A 19341-nucleotide genomic window follows, 5' to 3' on the forward strand; every position below is an offset into this window, starting at 1 on the left:
CGGCAGACGAAGGCGAAGACCCGGCGGAGCCCCACCATCACCGGGTCCCAGTTGTTGTAGTGACACAGGAGCGCCGCTATGAAGAAGGAGAGGAAGACGGGGATGGCTCCCGCGAAGAACAGCCAAGAGAAGCGCACCTGGGGGAGGACAGAGGGCTCTCTCAACACTGTAATAAAGACCTGGTCTGAGCAATTCCCCAGCACCTGATTGGCTGCACAATCCCCTTCATTCTCTAATCACTTTGATTCCACTGGTGATCGCTGCAAATGAGAATTGACTTCACAGTTGACCCAGGTGGTTAAATAAAAGGTCAAATACTTTTTTTACTGAGAAAGCATGAGGAAATTTGACAAGGAAAAAAATGCAGAAACAGTCTCAAGGGGGCTGATGATCACTGTATCCTGCTACTGCACAGTGTCAGTGTAGAACCAGATGTGCATTCCTGCGGCCAGGCAGGGAGGGCTTCAATAGGCAGGATTGAACTCTGCAGTCAATACTTAACTTTGCACTTTGATAAGGCAGACGCTGCAAAATAAAATAATAATAATAATCATTTTTTAAAAACCCTATCCCAAAGTTCATTCTGTGTTGGAGCAGCCAGAGCATTACACCGATAGTCCTTTATTACTTTGGAGTCTTTATCAAGGGAACACTATTAGTTTTACACAATAGCCATTAACAGAGCTTTTATGGGAAAAGTAGGTTAAAGCAGGTTGTGATAGCACAGCGAGGTCACAGGAGCTACCACACGCTGTGAACTGCCAACTTTTCAGAAGGAGCCCAAAATCTTCCGTCCAAATCAAAACACTATTTCACACAAGGCAGCTCCGCCCGTTCTCGTTCTGCACGTGCCCACCATCCCATCGCCAGGTCCAACAACAGTCCAGGGCTCAAACCTATGGTCCCCACATTCTCAGGCCCCACTCTTCTGCGCGGTGGGCTTACCTTCTGCATACACATGTCCGCTATGATGGAGAGGGGGATGGTGAGGCTCAGGGCGAGGGTGCCGATCAGCGAGGACGTGAGGAAGCAGCCCCTGGGAGGAGGAAAGACGCATCAGCGGAGGTTTTGTCGTGAGCGCCGAGCTGAGCTGAATCGCCGTAACGTTTAGGTAATAGGCCACACGTGCGCCTCTTTATTTGAGAGGGATTTCAGAGCACCGTAAACGCTGCTGAGCTCACCACAAGTGTCTCGGCAAGTTAAATTACTGTAATATCTGCAGTTTACATCACAAAAGCCACACCTGCACCTGTGCCGTTTTAGAGTGCTGTCGTTAACGGTGCAGTATGCGGGTTTGGAGGATCGGGCGACAGAGAGCTATATTTTGAAAAAAAACATCCCCCCTCCCTTAGCTCTCCCTTCAAAGCCCCGCCATCCGAACACATGCATGCGTGTTATCTGAACACTGTAGAGAGGACAAGAGGGTTGAAAAGTAAGGGAGGCAGAGTGAAGCACATGCCTCATTCACAGGTAAAAAATAAAATACATAACGTCATCATAACGAATGTAAACAATGAACACAGCTATAGCGTTCATTTACAGCTATGGACTAATGATAGTCGATAAATGCAGACGGTGGCATTTTTGCTTGTATAAGACCCAGACAAAGTTAAGGGCAAAACGGTGGTCAAATGAACATTACAAAATGCATCTGGAGAGTGCAATTTGTTTTGTTTGTTTCAACAGCATTGGTAGCTATAAACACAGCTAGTTAGCTTCATATAAGCGACAAGACAACACCTAACATACAGCATAGCTTTAACAGTGGGCTAACATTATCTACCTTCCAACGTGAGCTACACAGTTTGGGGCGATAACAAATTCCAACCATCACTTGCCATCACTTTTGCAGCCTTTAGAGTCCCTGAGCTTTCCCTGAAAAGCCAAACCGATGTTCACTCAAGTCTTGTCTCTTGCTTGGTTCAATACCTTTTTGGTATTCTTTGGTATCTTTTCTTCAACGGTCTTAATTTTCTTGGTTTTATTATCAGTATACGTCATTGTACTCGAAGGCAGAACTATTTGCCCTTTCTTGTATTGTTTTCAAGGAATATTGCTAGCCATAACACCATCTTTGTGGTATTTCTGCTTTGACCGCACTGTGAACACACAACATGATTAACAGGCAGAGAGCTGTCCTGTTTGGCCTCCTTGCAGAGAGCTGTCCTGATTGGTTGTTAAGATTCAAGTGCGGTGAAATTTAGAGTGGCTGATTTCATAGCCTAGAGAGACTGGATCTTTTTCTTAGATCTTATAATTTAATGATATCTGTCAGGACATGAAGGTAATTTAACCAAATATGAACAAGAGTGTTCTAAAATACTTACACACTGCACCTTTAATGCATCATTAAATCTGCTATTGGTAGTGCCCTGGAAAAGGCAAACGTACACCAGATTTTAAAATGCATTTGGGATTTGAAGATTTTATTCCAAAGATGTTAAAGTAAAAGAAATTGTTTGATTGGAAATGCCAATATCAGCCCTGTGAATACAATTTACTCAGTAAGCACCTTTGAAATGTACATTCGACAAAACCTCTCTCTGGGAATCATTTTTCAACCCTCAAAGAACTTTAATAATATTTCAAGCACTTGATGGCACATACTAAATGTAAAATGATGATGAGGTTGAATTCAATGTCATTTTCAGTGAAGTACCCTTGACACGCTTTAACAATAACACAAGTCCCACTTGAAAAGACTGCGCGTTCCAGACGGCACAAAATGGCCAAGGATTTGCTTCAGTAGCCCAGAGATGGGCACCTCATTTGCGTTTAACCAAAGTTAAAGAGCTATTAATGACACCGAAGAAGAAAGCGAGAGAAAGAGCTGGTGAATTCAGCCTTTTTATATCTTGTGCCCAAGGAAAGACCTTTATTGAACCATTAATGCTGAAGACAATGTCAAACTGTTCAGGTTCATTATGTTCAGAGAGCCAATATAAGATTAGGAGAAGTTCCTTGCACAAAGCGCCCTAATTTAAAAAATGGTCCGCTTTCTGAAAGCTGTGTAAAATGTAATATTGCAGACATAAGTCAGTCAGAAGGTCTAGCCTTCTTTTGGGCAAGGTTTAAGGTTTTGGAAGTGGGTCAAATGTTAGTTACAGTAGTTTGATGACCAAAAAAAAAAAAAGTAAGAACGAAACTTCATGAAGAAAAATAACCATTTAATAATAGTTCCTGTTATATGGTACTGCTCATGAGATAACAACTACAACTGTTTTCAGACAGTTGAATTTCAGAGAAAGATTTCAATTTAATTTTGCATTATGTATTTGAGTTTACAACAATACAATATAATTTTACCTGACTGATTTGGCAGTAGTTTTTTCTGTTGTACCAGCCAAGCACATAATTTGTGCTTTAGTAAATTTGCAGTGCACCTTCTTTAGTAATACTATTCACGGCGCGGAAATGATTAATCTGTAAACCTGAAAACTGGAAAGGGTACTGAAACTGAGAAAATAAGCCTCTTCCCATAAATCTGAGAAAACGGGGTAGCCTGGGCACGTCGTGTGAATGCTCCACAATTTGAGGGGTCTTGGTCCCCATAAAACAGGACCTTCACCCTCCTCTACTCATGAGTCTTCCTACCTGAAGCAGCGAGTCTGAACTTGAGGCGCTGTGCGTTTGGTGAATAAAACAACTGCTTTTTGCCGGGGCTGACTCACCAGAGCCACAGAAACTCGGACAGCACCGTTCCGATGAGGCCGTTGATGATGATGTAAATCCACACCAGCTTGCTGGGCAGCTCGAAGGCCTCGAACCCGGTGTAATGTAGCAAGAAAAAGCCAGGCCAGAGGAGCAGGAGGTTAAACAGGCCCACGAATCCTGGCACACAGAGGAAGAACAGGACACAGGGACCTCAGCAAATCAATTCAATGCATGTATGGCCAGCAAACCCAAGTGCTGCAGGGCCACAGTGACTGTAGGGCCACTATACCCAAGTGCTGCAGGGCCACAGTGACTGCAGGGCCACTACACCCAAGTGCTGCAGGGCCACAGTGACTGCAGGGCCACTACACCCAAGTGCTGCAGAGCCACAGTGACTGTAGGGCCACTAAACCCATATTCTAGAGGGCGGCAGCACCTGCATGAGCACTGGACAGTTGACCACATGAATAAACAAACCAATGTCTTAAGCAAAAAAATATATACACGCCTTCCCCAAATATTACAGTATTAGATGGTTTCAATATAGGTGAAAAACTGATGCTGTGGATCAGGGTGGTATACACCCACACTGCACCCTGCAGGCCATTCAAACATACTTTCCTCCTGGACCCTAATAGATTCTGGTCTTTTTGCTCGCAGCCAGTGCACACTGATTAATGAGTTCATTATCACAAGTCAAGTAAGTATAATGAGATTGTCAGTAACTCAATCAACTGTGAACAAATATGTCAAATCAATTTCCGATCAAAATATCTCCAGAGATAAGGGGGCGAAAACTTTCACCTGTTATGTGTTCTCTGAAAATGTCAAGCTGTGCGAATCCTTTTCTCTAATTAAGTAATAACCCATTAGTGCTAATTAGGTAATAAAAGGGATCCTGGCACCCAGCATGCAGCACAGCCCCCAAGAAGATTCTGCTCCAAATGCACTGACCCTGAATCACTTTCCCCCACATAATGGCTGAGCTCTGAATACAGATTGGATTCTGGATCAGTTATTTTTTCCGGTACGGGGTTTAGAAGTTCCCTCACCAAAAAACATGGGGATGTCCAGCTTGTCCTCACGCTCCACCTTCCGCTTGATCATCACAATGTAAACGGCATAGAGGACGGCTCCAGCCAGCGCCCAGAAAGAACCTGTGTACACAGAGAGAAAGGAGAACCTGTATTCACAGAGAAAGAGGAGAGAACCTGTATTCACAGAGAAAGAGGAGAGAACTTGTATTCACAGAGAAAGAGGAGAGAACCTGTATTCACAGAGAAAGAGGAGAGAACCTGTATTCACAGAGAGGAGTGTATTCACACACAAAGACAGGATAGAGCCCTTGAAATACAGAGAATGCTGAATATTTTAGAATACTGGGCGTGAAAAGGGAAACCCCTTTATTCACTGAGACAGACAAGACAAAAAGAGCCACCCTTTATAAAGAGAGTAAAAGAGCAAGAGAGCGCAAAGGAGAGAAACAAAGTGAGAAAGTTTTGTAGAGACTAACAGTAAGAAAAGACAGTTTTCTCTATACAATTGGCATCTTCAGCCACACCATACTGTCCATGGCCTAACTTTCCCCTCCTCCTCTGTGATTGATCCTGCACTTCCTTCATACCCTGCTTTTTGGATTTGTTTGTGCCAATAAATCTTCTTTATCTGTGGCCCTCCAGACTGGGTGGGCGGGGGGCGTCTTGGCGACTCGGACTGGGAGGGGTTTAAAAATCAATGGTATCGTCTGTGCGCAGAGCAGGGTGGCTGAGCAGAAGTGGGCTACGCTGGTGATGGATATCTCCTGTCAGGTCACAACTGAGTAGCTGGGTAACTAACAGACTGCTCACACTGGCAGCTGCAGCCTCCAGTGTCAAGTGGTCTGATAGAGCTCATTAAATACAACACTAAATAAATAAATAAAAACACTTTTAAAAAAATGGCATTGAGAGGTGGAAAAATACTTGCACGTCTCCAAGCCATCTGTATTCACAAATGATTAAAATATCACAATACTATTTAATTTTATTCACTTCTAAACAAACCATTTCAAGAACAAGAAAAAAAATCATGCTCAGATTAACATTTGTAACAAATGATATATGGTAGAATGATTTCAGAAATGCATATGTCAACAAGACATTTCATCATATTTATCCACATATGAAAGTGTTAAAAGCTATGCAATGAAGTAGAGCATGCAATTATCATGTCTATATGTATAAGGGCTTTTTATAACACTAGTAATAACCCTCCAGCAATGGACAGCAGAAATTGAGCAGTACTCAGTAATAAAAAAACGCATACCTAGGGCCCCCTTGTCATCTGGGTCGTCCGAGCTTGATAGGCTCACCAGTGCCACGCCCCCCATGCTGTGAGGATTGGAACACAGTCCACAACACAGTCAGCACAAAAGACCCCAACATAACACAGAGAATTTTGGGAGTTTTATTTCATTTGGAATTCTTTCCTCCATAAGTATTGACTGCTGTCAGAAGATATTCATTTTATCCATTGGCTAGGCAGTCCCAAGGGGATGTAACTGTTCTAAAAAAAAGGAACTGAAAAAACTGATGCTTACATTTACAGTCAATATTAAGGATAAAAATATATTATTTGTAAATATTACATTACATGTAATTAGTTGCATTTAGATTTAATTCTTTAGTTTAAAAAATTTAACCTAAGCATTGGGTTTGGTTGGATATACAGTTCAAAGCACAAACCAGGGAAATAATTGTTTGGATATATACACACACAAAAGGAAATCTATGGGAGAAATGATATACCACAAAGCATGTAAACTCAAATCTAAGTAATGCAGTTACATACAAAAGTGAACTCAACTATGCAGTACGTTTCCATCAGGTTCCAGTACAGAGAGTTGAGGCCATGTGACTGAAGTCATGTGCAGGGGCAAAGGAAATGTTTTTGATTTCAGGGCTAACGTGGTGCCTGTACCACTGCCAAAATCTCTCTGTAGAGGTACCTGGGTTGTAAGTTGTCTCACCTCAGAACCACAGCTAAAAGTTTGGACAGTGTGAACCGGTCACTGCTATTGCTCGGGAATATGGCAGCCAGAATAAGAGTGAAGAGGCCTAGGAGATTATGGGATAGAAGGAAGAATTAGCACACAGGCAGTTCATCTTTATTTTTCCATGTGTATGCAGACCCATCACCATACTTTACCAACAGCTTTATGTTACAAAAGTTGTTTTTCCATTTTTATAGTATTGAAGAAGGCTATCTGAAATATTTGGTTTGTGAACTGAAACATTTGGAGACAGTTTCTTCTAGCTCTACGTTTAAAGTAAAAATGCCCAAGGGCGTGTTTGTCTATTTCTCCACAAACATTGTGAAATAACTGGGAGTGTCTGTTTATTTAGATTATACATGCCAGATAGTGTTTACTCACCCGAAGTGGAGGATAAAATGTTCACGATGGCAACTTGTGTATCAGACAGTGCTTCCTGGTAGGAGAGATTGGCCAGGAACCACTGCCAGAGAGAACAGAGGCAGATTACAGTCTAACCTGTCACTGCACCATACCAGTGCTGAATTATACAGCCATTTCAATCCAAAAGCTGCATAAAATCATCATCTCCTTCAGTTTTCAGTACGCGGATGCTCTTTCACACAGTGAAATGGATCATTATCATTCCTCAGCAGTTTCCAGAACATTCCGCAGCTACAGAAAAACTGAGCTGTATATTTTTCTATGTTCCAATCCACAGTTTTAGGTGGGCATTTAAAGCTACAGCTACATGCAGAACTATTTCCCAATTAATACTTTTGGTCACGCAAGATGGATACTCAGTTAAGTAAATGTGCGCTTGTCTGCAAGACACATGTGTGGGGGTATGGTGGATTCTGGTACCCTGTAGTTGGAGACATACCACAAAGCAGAAGAAGAAGCTTATTTTGGCCACTTCGGTCACGGTCAGCTTGCCCACGGTCTTCAGCATGGACTCATGATCCTTGGCCACCGGGTAGGCCATGCGGGACAGCTTGGCCTCCAGGGCCTGCGTAGAAGGCAACTGCCGAACCTCCATGATGTTGCTGAATCGGACCCGGTGCTTTTTAGGGGCTGGAAAAAAAGTAGTTGTGAAAAAAGTAATTATTCATTCACTAAATGAAGACAATCATTTGACAGTTCCTGAACACTCGATTAATCTGGCTTGCCCACTTCAAATGAGAAAAATGGCATGTCACCACTACATCTTGGCTGTATGAATTAATGAATAAATTCAATATTTTATACAGTGGATGCCTTATCCAAAGTTCACTACAGCTAGGTATTTCTCTTAACAAAACATCACTCACTCACATTAAAAAAATATATATTTTACACACACACACACTATTCCCTCCATTGTTTAATGACATACAGTAAGAACTCATAAAACTAAAGACCTCGATTGCCATTGCAGAACAGTAAGTGTATAGTCAGTTATTCCTTGGTTGATGTTGAGGTATGCTGAGGATTACAATCTTGCAGATCCATCTGTGGCCAAGTTTGAGCATTCTGGTAGGGGATACTAGGTTTTTGGCCAAAGTGTCTTAACACTTGGAATTTGATTCCATTTACCTTAAAAGGAGCCTCAGGACCAGTAGATAACAAAGTCAGTGACTGCTTAACACTGATTGGAAATAGGTGTTACGTTCCAATGAAAATAGAGGTATTTGGTCAAGCACACCAACAATGGATTTGGTGTCAGATGGACATGAATGCTGAAAAGGACCATGTACCTAAAGTAATATACAGTATGGTGGTGAACCTTTGATTTTATGGCCTTGTATTGCATAAACTGAAGGAACTAAATCAGAATGTAGACAATGTTTTAAAAGTGACCAAGCTAATTAAATAATGCTACACGTGGCCCACCGCAGAGTGGTCTGTCCTCACACAACCACCGTACACTTGCGGCCAGGCCGTTTCTACTGTCATTCTGCTGTTCCTCATGATTTTGAGGGTGAATTTTGGCCGTGGCACTGTAATAGATGGGTGTGAGCAGGTGCTGGATTGTAAAGATTTTTTTATTGCTCCCAAAAATACATAAGGTATGTTAAATTTTACACTATTGGCTGTTATTCTTTTCCAGGAGGCTGCAGGTTTGATTCTCAAGTGCGGTACGTGTAAGGCACTTAATCTGAATCACTTCATTAAAATATCCAGCTGTATAAATGGGTAGCAATGCTGAACCTGCAATTTTCCCTGGACAAAAGCATCTACTAAGCAAATTAATAACATAATTTAAATTATCACTTGTGTCAAACAATGAAAGGTACTAAATAAGAAATATTACCATGTTTAAACATAACTGGAAACTTAATTAGAATTGTTTTAAGATTTTGATCTTCCTTTGGGGTGAAGAAAAATGGCAGCAGATCAGGAATTATACAAATGATTCATAGTATTTTCAATTCGTGATGAACGTTTTCATTTTATCGATCCATTGCCATAAAGAAGAAATACTGAGAATGAGCTTGAGCTCAAAGTTCAATAGCACAACCACAATTTAGATTCTTGGAAGCAACCACGTGAACATCTGGGGGCAAATGGATGCTCTGCATATTCATCCATTCTGATTTTCCATAATGAATTCAGTTCATACTTGTAAAACAAGCTGAATAGCACACATGCTGTGGATTATAGGTCAATACACAGAGCGCCTTAATGTTTGGAATTGGATGAATATTTTTTGTGAATGAGTACCTTCAATCATGCATTTTATATCATTATGCTTTAACAACCACTTACTGCAGGCAGTGCAAAACCCTTCCACAAATATTCCATTATAGCTCAATTGTGCCCTCTAATGCACATCTGAGGTAACAGGTTATGTTTAAAATTTTAGAGGACAAAACGGTTCAATTCTATGAAAGAATCCAATTGCAGTAGTAAATTGGAGGCTTTTGTTTCTTATTCCCATCTCAGTTGAAAGGCAATCTTATCCATTTCTTTCGATTTTGCTTTTGATCCAGCTAAGACTAATGTCGTCCCCACTGATTTGGAATATCAACACAATTTAGAAAGTGTTCCCTTTTTTCATGAATGTGACATACTGTTCCATTCATTTACTAGATTAAATGCATTACATTGTTCTGTAACATGCAAAATAGCTTTAAACCTTTAATTCAAAGTTAAGTTATTCAATACAAGAAGTGGATTAAGTGAATCAAATCACCTACATTTTATTAGCAACACTGGGTCATAGAGTTAAGCAGAAGAGGGATTGAGACCAGTCTCCTTTGATAATCGGTTCACATCCTGACAGTTTCTGTTCTCCCTACTCTGTTGACCATGTTGAGATACTTACACGTGTGACAGTCTCCATTGGCATTCAGGGACTGTTCAGACACATCCTGAAACTTCACAGGGACATAGAGGGGTTCACTCTGAAAGAGCAGGAAGTCACCGTTTAACACCACTGCCAAACCACAGGCTTCAGGACAGTCTCTGTGTGTCCTCTGCAATAACCTACCAGGACTACACGGCCTTGTTACTGATCACTGATCAGTTTAGTCTCCGTTTATAACTTTACTAACTGCAGGACTTCAAAGTACATTGCATACCACTTGCTTCAGTTCAGTACTCAAAGTAAACCAAAAAAATGCATTATGGTTAGACTCAATGGAGCCATTTCATTAGACTGTATGATGCGCTGTCACTGTTTATGAAGAGGAAAGAAACAGTAGCCCTAATTGAGCTTCGTCAATCAACCACTGACTTGTCTTTCTAATGGCCAACAATCATCATTACTGTTGTTCCGACCATTATCACCAAGAATCACCACTGGAACTGTCCTCATTAGCACTCAATTAAAGAGCAAAGACTAGCAAAACATCATGCCGCTGTTAAATAACCCATTTTCACACTAAATAAATGCAATAATACTCACTAAAGAGTTGTTCAGACTGTTGTCTGTAGTGCAGGCAGTAAAATATGCCTCGGCATCTGCAAACTGGAAAAAAGAAAACAGAAAAAAATAATACATCTCATCTAGCTTGACATTTAAAGAAAAGCTGCAGTGATGTTATCGTTTTGCTGTTAAGGGCTAATCTGTAAATCCATCTAATGTTGAAAGTGCACCCTCTGTGGAAGGCAGGCCCATCTGGTACCGGGAATGAACTCAATAAATTATTGAACCAAAACATGTCAACATTACAGTATACATAAAGATGCCAAACTCTTGGCACTACAGCTGCCATAATAATAATAATAATAATAATAATAATAATAATAATAATATTATTATTATTATTATTATGCTTCATTTAGAATGGATTGGTAATAACAGACTGCATTTAAGTAGCACCTTTCATAATTAAAAAGCTGTTCACAACTAACTACCCAAAATCTCCTGAATGTCACAGAAGAGAGCCCTATCTGAGCCAGGGTGACTCAGGAGATCAGTTTTACTGCTCTGAGGACTGAGGCAGGCCATGTTCAAGTGCACCCCCCGGACAGAACATCAAAACCACAATCCACCTCATCTACAGCACAGAGGCAATCGGTAGCGCTTTAAGAATCTCTGGTATGACTCAGCTGGGGACTGACTCTAACCTACCTACGGCAGGAACATTACCCACAATCCACCCATTCTAGTGCTGAATGCTAAGCAAACAGAAGTGGGTAGCTTCTGTTTGCACTCCACCTGTAAAATGTCTGTGGCTTAACAGACCTTCAAATACGTGAAAACACACCACTACACTTTACTTGCTTAAATGCTTAAATGTATTAACAATATGCTTAATCTGTGGTAAATTGTGAATTTATATTAACAATATGGGGTGTGTCTTGATAAGTCCATTACAAATTTCCCATTCGCTGCTACTGCAGTTATTTCTTTTGACTCTGGTTTCATAATTAATGTAATTATACTTCAGAGACACGTGTTATTTCCCCTTTATTCAAATGCATTTGAAATGAGTAAAAATAGCAAACCCGTCGCAGGCGTGGACTTACAAAAGCAGCGTGTCGGCCTCGTAGCCTCCTGGTACACATCTGCCTCCAGGGCCTCCACACCAGGAAGCCCAGCAGGTAGAGCACAAACATGGACGTTTTGGCAAAGGTGCTGAAGAAAGGCTTGTTGTAGTCTTGGCGCTTGAAGATATACTGCCAATCAAAATGAGGCAACACAGAAGGGCCTCAGCAACTGGAAGGTCACTGTTAGGAAAGCCTGCATCCTTAGACAGATCAAATGTAAGGATACATAGTGTGTTCTGGTTTTGGGTTATTGAAATAATTATCTCTTTACATAATGGTAAAAAAGTGAGGCAAATTATTAGATGCTATGAATGGAATTTTGTTATGGATTACCCATCTCTTATATAAGCTCTGCAACTGTTACTGGACCCTGGTCTGGTAGTGTATTATCACATGCCTTTTCTGTATTATTTCCTAACAAAATGGTCAAATAATTTGATTTGATTGAGCCTCTCTGTATTTGACATGTGTGTTGAATAATCTTCTGCAAATCCTTAAAGGAAGATAGATCCTGTATGAGATCTTTATAGACACATTTTGCATACAACTGTGCACCTCAAATGAATCAGCAGTGCAGCATACTCAAGTCAGATGTGTCTAATTAAATGTCAAATTAAGTGCTAAAAGAGATTGATTAAATTCCCAGTAAGGCTTAATCAATTGAGGCTGCCCATTATTAAAGGGCCAATATTAGCAGGATGATTTGAACAACACTTTTACTTTTATTGACCTCCTGGAGATAATTTCTGTCTAGACTATATGTGCTTGCAACAAAAAACATGTCTGATCCAGATCTGTATTCAAGTCAAAGCGCAATTAAACACAAATTAAAAACTAGATTGAAACCAAAGTTGTACAGCAGGACCAAGTGGTGAGAATCCTTGCACTAAAACCAATGTAAAAGCAAAATTCTATACCTTTATTTCCAAGAGAGCATTTAATTATGCTGATAAAATGTATTGGTATGGGAGAAAAGAGGGAAGATACTGTACACAACATGGCCAAAAGTATGTGGACACCTGACAACCAAGATTTCATCCAAAATTTTAGGTATTAATATGGAGTTCGTCCACCCTTTGCAGCTATAACAACCTCCAGGCTATAATACTAGATGTAGGAGCATTGCTTCAGGGATTTGCTTCCATTCAGCCAGAAGAGCATTAATGAGGTCAGGTATTGATAGAGCAATTAGGCCTGGCTCGCTGTTGGCTTTTTCCAATTGATTGAAAAGGTGTTGGATAGGGGTGAGGTCAGCGCTCTGTGCAGGCCAGTCAAGTTCTTCCACACCGTTTTTGACAAAAGCATTTCTATATGGACCTCATTGTGCGCCCAAAGGCATTGTCATGCTGAAACAAGAATGGGCCATCCCCAAACTGCTGGAGAAGCACAGAATTGTCTAGAATGTGATGGTATGCTGTAGCATTAACATTTGCCTTCACTGGAACTAAGGAGACTAGCCCAACCCATGAAAAACAGCCCCAGACCAAGGGGTGTCCAGATGCTTTTGGTCACATAGTGTATGATTGAGGGAGATGGATGTGAGCGTGGCATGTAAGATCAGGACCCTACCGAGGTGAGCTCTGAAGAGGCCACCCAGATGATGTCCACGATCAGGAGGATGAGCACGCCCAGAGCCATGCGCCGACGCTGAGCCAGAGAGCTGCTCTGGGAGCTCATCCTGTTCATCACAAAAACCCACTCCATCACACCTGTAAGAGACACACCCACTCCATTAGAGCACTGTAAGAGACACGCCCACTCCATCACACCTGTAAGAGACACGCCCACTCCATCAGAGCAGTGTAAGAGACACACCCACTCCATCACACCTGTAAGAGACACGCCCACTCCATCAGAGCACTGTAAGAGACACGCCCACTCCATCAGAGCACTGTAAAACAGTCACGCCTACTCCATCAGAGCATTGTAAGAGACACGCCCACTCCATCAGAGCAGTGTAAGAGACACGCCCACTCCATCAGAGCACTGTAAGAGACACGCCCACTCCATCAGAGCAGTGTAAGAGACACGCCCACTCCATCAGAGCATTGTAAGAGACACGCCCACTCCATCAGAGCAGTGTAAGAGACACACCCACTCCATCAGAGCACTGTAAGAGACACGCCCACTCATCAGACCTGTAAAACTGACGCATCCACTTTCAATCCTGTGAGAGATATGCCCACTCCAGATGCTATGCTATCCTATGCCAATGCACAGAAGAGAGACATACACTCCATTCACAGAAAAACATCAGTTTAAATTCAGACCAGAATATTCTCAAACTACAGAGGCTTTTATTTCAAACTTATTTTAACTTCCCATTTCTTTTTAAAACAGAACTGGTCGTATTTATCAATGTATGTGTTTTCCGAGAACGAACATCAAAAGGTCCTTGCTTGTCTTCTGTCTGCGGCCAAACCTACTCGGTAATTCACTTCTTATGCCCTTTATGCTCTTTTATGTCCACTTTGGTCCCCATGGGCCTTACCTGTTACGCGATTATCTTTTTCTAAGCTGTTCTTATTACACGCTTGTCATATTCTTTCTCAGCACTCATTGCTGTAGCCTGCACTACCGACTCGAGAGATACCGACTCTCCTCTCAAGTACATCATGTTAGCTGCCAAATCTTATCACACTGCTACAAGTCGGGCTTGGGCAGACGCGAGTCAGAGGAATACACTTAATGTGACAAAAACGGGTGTAACTAATGAGACGCTGACAACCTGGCTGAGCGAAACTCCCCCTCCCTGAGCAACACCACAGTAAACTGTGAGTCGCCCTCTGGGGCTGTGGGCTACAATCACCACTGGAACGGTCCGGCTTTGGAACCAGACTGTGGGGCCATCCACATTCTAGAACAGTGCCTTAACAGGATGAGGCACCAACTAGCCCCCGGTTACACCACTGTCATTATCATTCCTTCTCCTTTATCCAATGATAAAATTCTCTCTCCGACTACGTAGTGGTACAAGCTTTCACAACAAGCAGGCCAGCATAATTAGCCCTTTGGATGCTTACAATCTGCACATAAACCTGCTTTGATTAAGACCTGGTAAAAGGACTGTATGGTACTTGTAATATGAAACTACAGTTCCCAAGAGGCACTGCACAAAGCCCCTTTTTCTTCATTCAGGTTCAACCCTCCATTCAGAATTCTCCCAGCTCATTAATGCTTATCATATGAAAATGCTACACACTTTCAGTGCTATTATTTAAAAAAATGAAATCCAACTTATAGCCAGTAATGATCAAAGTGAGAAAAGAAATTAGATATGAATAATCCAGCACTTCTTATTTAACCAAGAATACTGTGACAGGACTTACGCTGACTGTATAACTACAGATGGCTCCATCTAGTGGCCATGAAGTGTAATACCAAACTTCATATACTGCTTGCAATAAGCCATCCAAACGTATCCTCCCAGTGACAGCTAATGGAGTCAACAACCACCCGATGCCAGAAAACACAAAACGTCACATTGTGGCGCAGGGCAATTACAGTAATCCCATTAGCTGTGGGCTCCAGTTACTCAGCTCTGAGGGGAACCAGAACACAATGACTTCAGATCCCAGTGCTGAGAAGTGCAATAACCTCAAACCACACCGTGGGTGAAAACAATGTTATCCCACTTACGCATGGAGCCAGAGAGGAGAAAGAAAAGTGGTCAGAAAGACAACAGCTTCATATATTGACACGCGGCACAAAAGACACGTGTGAAGTCGAAGGTACGTGTAGGAGAGCGGTGATCTTGACTGTGAAACATCATTAAGCAGACTGGACAGAAAAGCAGCGGTAGGCTTAACAAGGCGACTCTGTGCTGTTTCTCAGTGGGCAGGAGCTCCATGTCTTGTGACAGAGAGGCGTGCACAAGTATCTCGCCCTGCCAATGACTGGGTTGTGACTATCGAGCACTTGGAGCATTTAAGGCGGTCCTGATTAAAATGGAAAAATTCCCAGTGATTGAACCCATCAGTTCTGGACTTGAAGTTAATTTACTTTACCCGTATGGCTTTGACAGAAGGTTCACTTTTTCTCTATCACTTTCGTAGTCTCTTCAACTCCACTGGGCTGGAATCTGAAACACAAAGTGTCACACAGGCTACAGACTAGAACAGCAGAAAAATAAAACCACAGTGGATGTATGTGAGCCTACACTGCAACTTATCACACATTGAAAAGCATTCAAGAAAGCACAAACCAAGAAGATTCACACATAGCAGGGCACACAGCCCTTTAAGGCTTAATTATAGTTAGTTAACACCTCAGTTGAGATCCTTAATTGAGGATCCTGTCCCCAAATTACATAGAACCTTAAAGGAGCTCCACCAATAATCAAGCACGTTGGTAATACAAAGCTGAGCAATGCCAAGGGTGATTGGTGGTTCAGATTGGAACATTTTTTTGTTGGTATGCGTAAAGTTTTTATTGGAATACAACTTGCATGTACTGAGGGAGTGGGAAAGTTGAGCATGTGCTATTGTAGCTGCAGTATCGTGTTAGTGGAATCTCTTCAAATGTGCATATAAAACTAATCTGGCAGCTTATTAGGGATGTGTATTTTAGTTCCATATATGCAATATTATATATATATATATATAATAGTGATTTTTATTTATCTGTATTCATTTACTATTCTGAATGCTGATCCTGATCTTACAGACAAATATTAAGCATGGCACAGTAGTTAAGAAACTGGGCTTGTTCAAATCCAAGGCGTGCCACTGCCATTGTGCAAAGTACTTAACCTGAATTACTTCATTAAACACCCAACTGTGTAAAAGGGAAAAAATGGTAAAAGCAAGAAGTTAAGCTGTGTAGTAATGCCTTGCTGTGTGGTGATTGCTTAGATTAAGGTTAAGGGAGTCACTGAAAGCAATTAGAGCTCTGCCCGTTTTTTCGGGTTTACGGTTTCACTCTCCCATTGCGAGCAGTCACAGTGAATAGATGCGAATGCTAAAAATGCAGGACGTACTGCACCGCGTGGTCTCTGGGCTGGGCCCTGTGGTCCCCTCCTTTCCACTCTCAGCCAGGTCCCCCAGTACGGTCCAGTAGAGTGAGCTGACTGAGCGCTGGAGCATCACATTCAGCTGTTCAACAGACAAGCACAATATTTACTGTCCACTACAGTACATTGTTACTTTAATAAGATGAGAGTCTCAAGAAGTACACATCTATTGGCTCCCGCACATCATTTATCACAATTACCTTTCTCTTGACTAGCAGTTTAAGCACCAATAACCAACAAAAGTAGGCCTATATCAGAGCTATCTGTCCCACACTCACAGCAAACCTCACTAGAGTATCCCAGCAAAAGCCCTATGGGTTGGTTCGTTCTAACATAGAGTACATATGCAAAACTTTGAGTGGAATAACCAATTAAGCGTGTGGCTCATTGATGTTTGTGAAATAGTGCTGTACTTTACACAAACACTCTCCAATCAAATTTCCCTGACTAATTTGTGTAGCCAACATGTATTGATAAAATATATAAATATATAATTTAATAGCAACTTAAGAATCCTTTGAGTAGCTGTTTTTTTTTCTTCTAAACAAAGGGCAAGGTTTTAGCTTAAGTACCCGCCCAAGTTTTCTTTTTTAAAATGTTCATTCATTTTACACATGCCCGCATTCTATTTTGCCAGATAACTGGCTTGCTGTCGGATACTGTCTAATCACCAACATATTATCTCAGTAGGATGTTGCCCACAGTACTTAGTTCATTACTTTATCATTCAATTTCTCATAAAGTCAGCTACTACGATTCGGGAGACAAATACCTTAGACTAGCAGGTCAGCTACGCCGTGTGTGATCATATCTGCCGACTATGCGTATATAGGATTAAGTGTAACTGCACATCTAATTACAATTGATAGGATTTCTCACACCAACTCCCACCTCCTTGAGGACGTGTGTAGCTTGCGGGTCATTGTATGACGCTTTCTTTCAATCAAGTTAAGCTTGCAAAACCAGAAGCTTTTTTCAATCGCAACATGTCCAAGGACCAGTCCGACTTTCAATGGCATACTTCACCGGCTGACCAACGCCTCTTATCTAGTTAGATAGTTTACAAAAACAGCACGACTGGCGAACGTTAACTACATATTGATCTGACTATTTAGCCAGCTAAAGTCAGGTTGTTAATAGTGCATTTCGCTTCAACAACCGAACCGACCCGAATAAGCATGGTAACAGCCAATACATTACACACAATTCTCTCATACAAGTCAGACAGCAACAAAATAAGCGAATGTTAACGCTATTGTATCACTATCACAATATCTAACTCCAATGTAAGCTTAGTTAGCTGTATTGAGAATGACCTTTCTAGGTTGCACACAAAATATTAACTAGTTATCCAAGCCAATTATTGACATGGAAAGGGAAAGGAATATTAGCAATCGGAATGAGCAACATAGCTGCATTAATAAAAATGCATTTACCCAAACGCTGGTGTGCGCACCACTCCTTAATATTAGTGGACGCCACTTCTTCAGTAAAGTGGTATCTGTGTCTTCGATAGAAACATATTTTGACATTTGATGACCAGCCAGCTACCTTGTAAACATTCTCTCCCCTTCTGCTTTGCTTCCTGCTCAGGTGACTTCAGTTAGTGCGAAAAGCTAATTTAATTTTCGGGGCTTCTGGGTCATGTAGTCTTTCGTCTGCTCAAATGCATTTTCCGATGCCTTGTGTTTTGAATAGTAAAACTTCACTTCCCAGCAGACCATTACAACATATCACATGATATACGCTGAACCCGGGCCAATCAGAAACGAATGCGCACGGTGTCAGATGTCAACTATTAATAATAATAATAATAATAATAATAATAATAATAATAATAATACTAATAATAATAATAATAATAATGAAACCTCTATTCAAAGAATACTTTGGTATCGTATAATGATGTCCACAAAATAAATAAAAATAATAAATAACTAATATGAAATATGCTGTTACTAACCCGTGTTTTTTACACGTGAAATGTAGTATTTCATTTTCGAATTACGCTTCATTTGAAGGTCTCAGCTTCCACTAATTTGCTGCTGGAGATTGGCTCAGTATTGAAACCATTTTTACATGTATTGTCTGCTAAGTCTAGTTTCTATGTCCGCACCCATACCAACTGCAATATTTGTGACATTCTCATAAATTCATGGGCATGTCATCTGAAAGATGACATAATATTAGATGTCACATCTTAAACATGATCAGAGCTTATTTTATTTGTCTTTGTAAAGAAATTCCATACGTTTTGGATTAATTTTGTTTATGTGTGGTGGTTGTATATGGAAATTTCCCATGTCCCTGTCTGTCAACCATAATTATCAATGACATTGATGGCACTTATATACCTTTATTAAAAAATTCTTTTTTTTTTTTTTTAATTGTATAATGTCAACAGCTAAATCAGTCAATCAGAAAATCAATCAATCAACCAATCATCGTTTTAATATTTTTCACTTCCAAAAAAAGTTATTTCTGGGATTCAATCAAAATTTGTTCATAAATATTAGTAAAAATAAAATACAGTTAAACAAGTTGAGCAATCAATAAAACTAACTTTCCCAACTGAGTTTATGAAAAAAAAAATGCATTTGGGATGGCAGTGTAGTATAATGGGTAAGGAACTGGGCTTGTAACTGGGCAGTGTTCAACTCGGGTGCTCTTATCCAAGTCCCTCTGGATA

General features: G+C 41.0%; 1 protein-coding gene across 2 annotated transcripts in view; it reads right to left on the bottom strand.

The window, feature by feature from the left end:
- LOC135240664 (solute carrier family 35 member F5-like) overlaps window positions 1–18305 on the bottom strand; it is a 22847-nt gene extending 4542 nt beyond the window's left edge. Inside the window, exons 1-15 of one of the 2 annotated variants that reach the window (XM_064310464.1) lie at window positions 18204–18305; window positions 16620–16734; window positions 15649–15722; window positions 13211–13350; window positions 11621–11770; window positions 10554–10616; window positions 9972–10050; window positions 7548–7738; window positions 7067–7148; window positions 6662–6749; window positions 5959–6023; window positions 4707–4811; window positions 3672–3831; window positions 946–1036; window positions 1–137 (exon numbers count right to left, since the gene is read on the bottom strand). The exon at window positions 1–137 is cut by the window's left edge and continues 18 nt beyond it. In XM_064310464.1, coding sequence (XP_064166534.1) covers window positions 1–137; window positions 946–1036; window positions 3672–3831; window positions 4707–4811; window positions 5959–6023; window positions 6662–6749; window positions 7067–7148; window positions 7548–7738; window positions 9972–10050; window positions 10554–10616; window positions 11621–11770; window positions 13211–13345 — 1346 coding nt within the window. In that variant the 5' untranslated portion in view covers window positions 13346–13350; window positions 15649–15722; window positions 16620–16734; window positions 18204–18305. Of the gene's footprint in view, window positions 138–945; window positions 1037–3671; window positions 3832–4706; window positions 4812–5958; window positions 6024–6661; window positions 6750–7066; window positions 7149–7547; window positions 7739–9971; window positions 10051–10553; window positions 10617–11620; window positions 11771–13210; window positions 13351–15648; window positions 15723–16619; window positions 16735–18088 lie in introns of both variants that reach the window. The other variant, XM_064310463.1, reaches the window with a different exon arrangement.
- Between the last annotated feature and the right edge of the window lie 1036 nt (window positions 18306–19341).

This window comes from Anguilla rostrata, chromosome 15 (assembly GCF_018555375.3).
Source record: "Anguilla rostrata isolate EN2019 chromosome 15, ASM1855537v3, whole genome shotgun sequence".
Classification (NCBI taxonomy): Eukaryota; Metazoa; Chordata; class Actinopteri; order Anguilliformes; family Anguillidae; genus Anguilla; species Anguilla rostrata.